The sequence below is a fragment of the Phycodurus eques genome, chromosome 1, assembly GCF_024500275.1.
Source record: "Phycodurus eques isolate BA_2022a chromosome 1, UOR_Pequ_1.1, whole genome shotgun sequence".
NCBI lineage: Eukaryota > Metazoa > Chordata > Actinopteri > Syngnathiformes > Syngnathidae > Phycodurus > Phycodurus eques.
The window spans coordinates 46,693,728-46,697,720 of NC_084525.1; the positions used below are offsets into that span (position 1 = coordinate 46,693,728).

A 3,993-nucleotide genomic window follows, 5' to 3' on the forward strand; every position below is an offset into this window, starting at 1 on the left:
CTGGTCATGCCGGTACAATTAAAACAAATATATTTTTTCTTGTGACAATTGTGCAAAGAGATGCAAAGATTCATAGACCAGTAGCAGAACTTCAAAGTCAATTCTCCAGCTGTTATTTGTTCCCATTTGACTTACTGTAAATGCAGCGTACAGTCCTTTTCCCACCTCTCCTTGTGATTCCGAGAGTGTCAACGCATTGTGTTTGTCGTAGCGACAGCGGGGAGTACCACTGTGTGGCCACTCCCTGGTACCTGTCGGCCTCCACGGGAGCCTGGACCCAAGCCGGGGAGCTGACGTCCCCCCGAATCTTCCTGACAGTCCGATTCGCCGGTGAGGAGTGTGTGCAATCTATGTGACGTTGGGCTTTTCCAACCCAAATTCACCAATTCTTCTGCTTTCTTCTTTCTTTTACAGTGTGGGAGTCCTTAAAGTTGCCCCTCTTGTACGGTGTTTCAGCATCGATAGGTAAGACAACTTACACGTGCGCCTCAATCACAGCTGCCCCCGTCATTGTACTGTGGATTCAAATAAGATGAAAAGAGGAAGCCAATCAGCGAATTGTGCTTTGGCTGACCCTGGGGCTGTTCTTGCCGGGTGTATTCCAAAATACTGATCAAATATTTTGGTTATATAAACGTCCGGAGTGTCAGCGGGAGAATAGTGGCGGTCTTGAAAAAAGAATAATTCCATCCCATTGTAGCGCTTCTGTGTACTTCCGATGTTAGCTTTTCACGTGGGACCAGCATGTGCAAGCATCATTTCAAAATAACACCAAAAAAAAAACCTTTTGAACTGCTGGACAAATTTATGGATGACGATGTTATTGTACTGCCGTGGAAACTGTCCTACGCAGGCAGCTCAGGCAAAAGTCAGAGGAAGGACCCAAACTTCAGAAACCCGACCTCAACCCCATTCTTATCGTAAAATATACATCTCCTCCTCCCCCCCCCCCTTAAAAATGTTGTATTCTTATTTATTTTGTATTTAGGAGTACACATGGTAGTTATGTTTTTGGAAAAAGCTCTCCCCTGCAAGCGATCCCTCGAAGTTTTTGAGTGTTTGAGAAGCTGCGCTTCGCGCGGCCGCCCGCAGCGGCGATGAAAGCGCCCAAATGTCCAATTTGTCATCGGTGTGCCGTCTGCAGGTGCGGGCCTCTTCTCGCTGGTCCTGGGCCTGGTTTGCGCCCAGTGCTGCTGCCGCAACGCCGGGCACACTCCGCGCTCGCGCAACAAGTTGATGGACCTGGAGATGGACTGACAAATACTTTCCCCTGCGCCCTCGCACCGCAGCGCTCCCAGGAACGCGCACGCGCACGGCAGACGCGCTCCCGTCGACGACTTGTGGGACACCCGAGGACGTTGGGAGTAAAACGGGTGGCGAAATGAGGCCAGCCCAGTGCTTACCGCGCTACTCGCAACCATTTCAGCTCTGCGGCGGAGGAGCGGGGATACTTTTTTTCCCCCCCTTTTCTTTTTTAAAACTTTTACAGGCACAGGAGACTTCACTGCCATGCGGGAATAAAGGAGCACTTCTGTAGCGAACACTAACAAATGAAGGGCTCGGGCTGCCCCCGTGCCAACGAGAGCCACGTTTTGAATTGCGTTAGTCGGCCTTCGGGCTCGCAAGCGGAAGCGATCGCAGCCGATCGGCGGGGCTGTCCTCTCGGCCTGAGCCTCGTTTCTGCGGCACGGACGGCAGAAGGTCGGAGGCGTCGCGCTACCATCCCTACCTTAATTAACATTCTCAGCTCTAGTTTTTGGAAAATTAAGAGATTTTAAAGTTGTACAGATTTTTATGCTTCCCAAGGAGACATGCGGTGTGTGTGTGTGTGTGTGTGTGTGTGTGTGTGTTTGCGTGTGTGCGCAATGTCACTTACGGAGAAATGTTTTGTGCGGGTGTGCATGTTGTGTTTTCTAGCACTGAGTGAGCAGCAGGAGCTGTTTTCAGGGTTACAACAAATACTCCCAAAAGTTGCTGTCACTCCACTAATGTAGTCATATCCCCCCCCCTCCCCCCCCCCCCCCCCCCCACACACACACACACACACATGCGCACACACAAAATGAAATGTCGCCCCCGTTCACATTATTTCCTTTTTCTAACAACGAACGTGTCGTCCATCTTTGCTGTGTGGAAGAGAAGCAAGACAAATTTGCCATATTTGCAGACCTCGTTGAAGGTTTGTTTTGTTTTTTTTTTTTTTGGGGTGCCTTGAGATACGGCTTTAATTCATTCCGTGACCACGTGCATAACTCAAAACACTTATCCAAAATCGTCTTTTCCCATTGAAATTAATAGAGAAGCCAATATTAATGCCATTAATCTGTTCCAGCTAACCTCCCGCCCAAAGACAACAACCAATTTTTTGGTCATGTTTGTTTTATTTTAATAATACAGAACTGTAATAACACAGTTAGATAGAATGTGAACGCTACATTCACACTGCAGCTCAATTCCGATTCCCCCCCAATGTGACATATCCGATTTTTTTCGGCGTCATTGTGAACAGTACGATACAGGCCTCTCTCGTATGTGGAGATAAATTGAATGTGTGTCCGATACGAGTGCGGTCTGGACGCGCAGAGGTCGCGCTCATCCGACGTATACGTTATTCAAAGTTAAAATTGATCGAACGCGCCACAAAAGCAACCGGAGGACGAAGGAGCAGAAAACGGTCGGTGGCCAGAAAAAGAGGCTTTACAACTGACAAATGGAAGAAAATGGTGGCCTTGGTTGCACAAAATCACATTTGTTTTTGGAATGTGAAGGACTACATAAAACGATTGGCTTTAACAAAGAATCCAAATCGGGCACCATACCCTGCGGTGTGAACGTAGCCTCAGTAAACGTCAGTAATATGTTTTTCTTTTTGCAGAGGATAAAGAATATATGCCTGTCAGTCTTGTTATATTGTCTGCCTACGTGTTGCTCCACCGTTTGTGTTCAAGTATCCATCGCTTAGAGCTTTATGGCATAGATGCTATTTATTCGCCCGTCTATGGCGTTTCCTGTTAAGCGTTAGCATTAAGCTAGCAGACTTTATATGGTGGTTCTAAATACCCAACTTTTGAAAAGTCCAAGTGGGCGTGGCAAACGCCTCTTTTTCAAGATTTGGCAAACTGCTGCTCGTCGTCACGTGAGCGACGTTGCGTTCGCTGCCGCCGCACGGCGCCCGTATTTCAGGTCAAAGTAAAAAGGAAAAGAAAAACAAGAACAATACCCGAACGTCGGCTCTCTCGTATGTCGCGGCTCGACCGTCGTCGGCTGGCGTCGGGATGGCGCAAATGGAACCGGGTCGATTTTTGGTCCTCGTGACGGACTTTCGAGCTGCAAAAATAGTCCGTCAACTTGGACGAGCAATCGCGTGTGCTGGTGAATGATTTCTCGCAAAAAAAAAATAGTCCGTCAACTTGGACGAGCAATCGCGTGTGCTGGTGAATGATTTCTCGCCTCAGGGCCCTGATCGTGAAAACGTCGCTCCACGATTCAAATCGAGCACGCCGTGCGACGACTTTATTTCCCGCGCACTCGTGTTGCAATTCGTTCAGATCTTCTGTGCCAATTGTCAACTTTAGCAAATGTCAGTGGCAGACTTCCTTCTTTTCTTGTTGTGTCATGTGATTGCAATGCGTATTTTTGAATGGCTGGATTTGTAAAATGCTGATTTGAATTTCCATGTCTAACGCCCGTTTAGTCCAACACTGAGTTGTAATAAAAGTGGCGTTGTCTCTTGGCGGCTGTGTTTGGTTATGCGGCGAGCAGCCGGTTTCGGGCGTCGACGCCCCGGCTCGGGCCCAAATGAGTTTTCGGGAGCGGCGCAAATGTGGGCCACGTCGCTTTTCGTCGGCATGTGCGCTTCGAGCCGTCAATCGTTTTTCAAGCAACTTCGCAAACTGGCCTCCGCTGTTTGATAATTCAACGATGGGCCGCGTCTTCCGGGATTCACCCTCTGTTCTGTATTCATGTTCTTTCAGCCTTTCTCAGCCGACTTGT

The 3,993-nt window shown here is 48.6% G+C and overlaps 1 protein-coding gene across 3 annotated transcripts in view; it reads left to right on the top strand.

Annotated features, from left to right (window-relative positions):
- The window catches only part of ptgfrnb (prostaglandin F2 receptor inhibitor b), a 39,941-nt gene extending 37,742 nt beyond the window's left edge, over positions 1-2,199 (top strand). For 2 of the 3 annotated variants that reach the window (XM_061695270.1, XM_061695240.1), the window contains 3 exons: positions 212-330; positions 415-465; positions 1,145-2,199. In XM_061695270.1, the coding sequence (XP_061551254.1) occupies positions 212-330; positions 415-465; positions 1,145-1,257 (283 nt within the window). In that variant the 3' untranslated portion in view covers positions 1,258-2,199. The remainder of the gene's footprint in view (positions 1-211; positions 331-414; positions 466-1,144) is intronic. The other variant, XM_061695250.1, reaches the window with a different exon arrangement.
- The last annotated feature ends 1,794 nt before the right edge of the window (positions 2,200-3,993 follow it).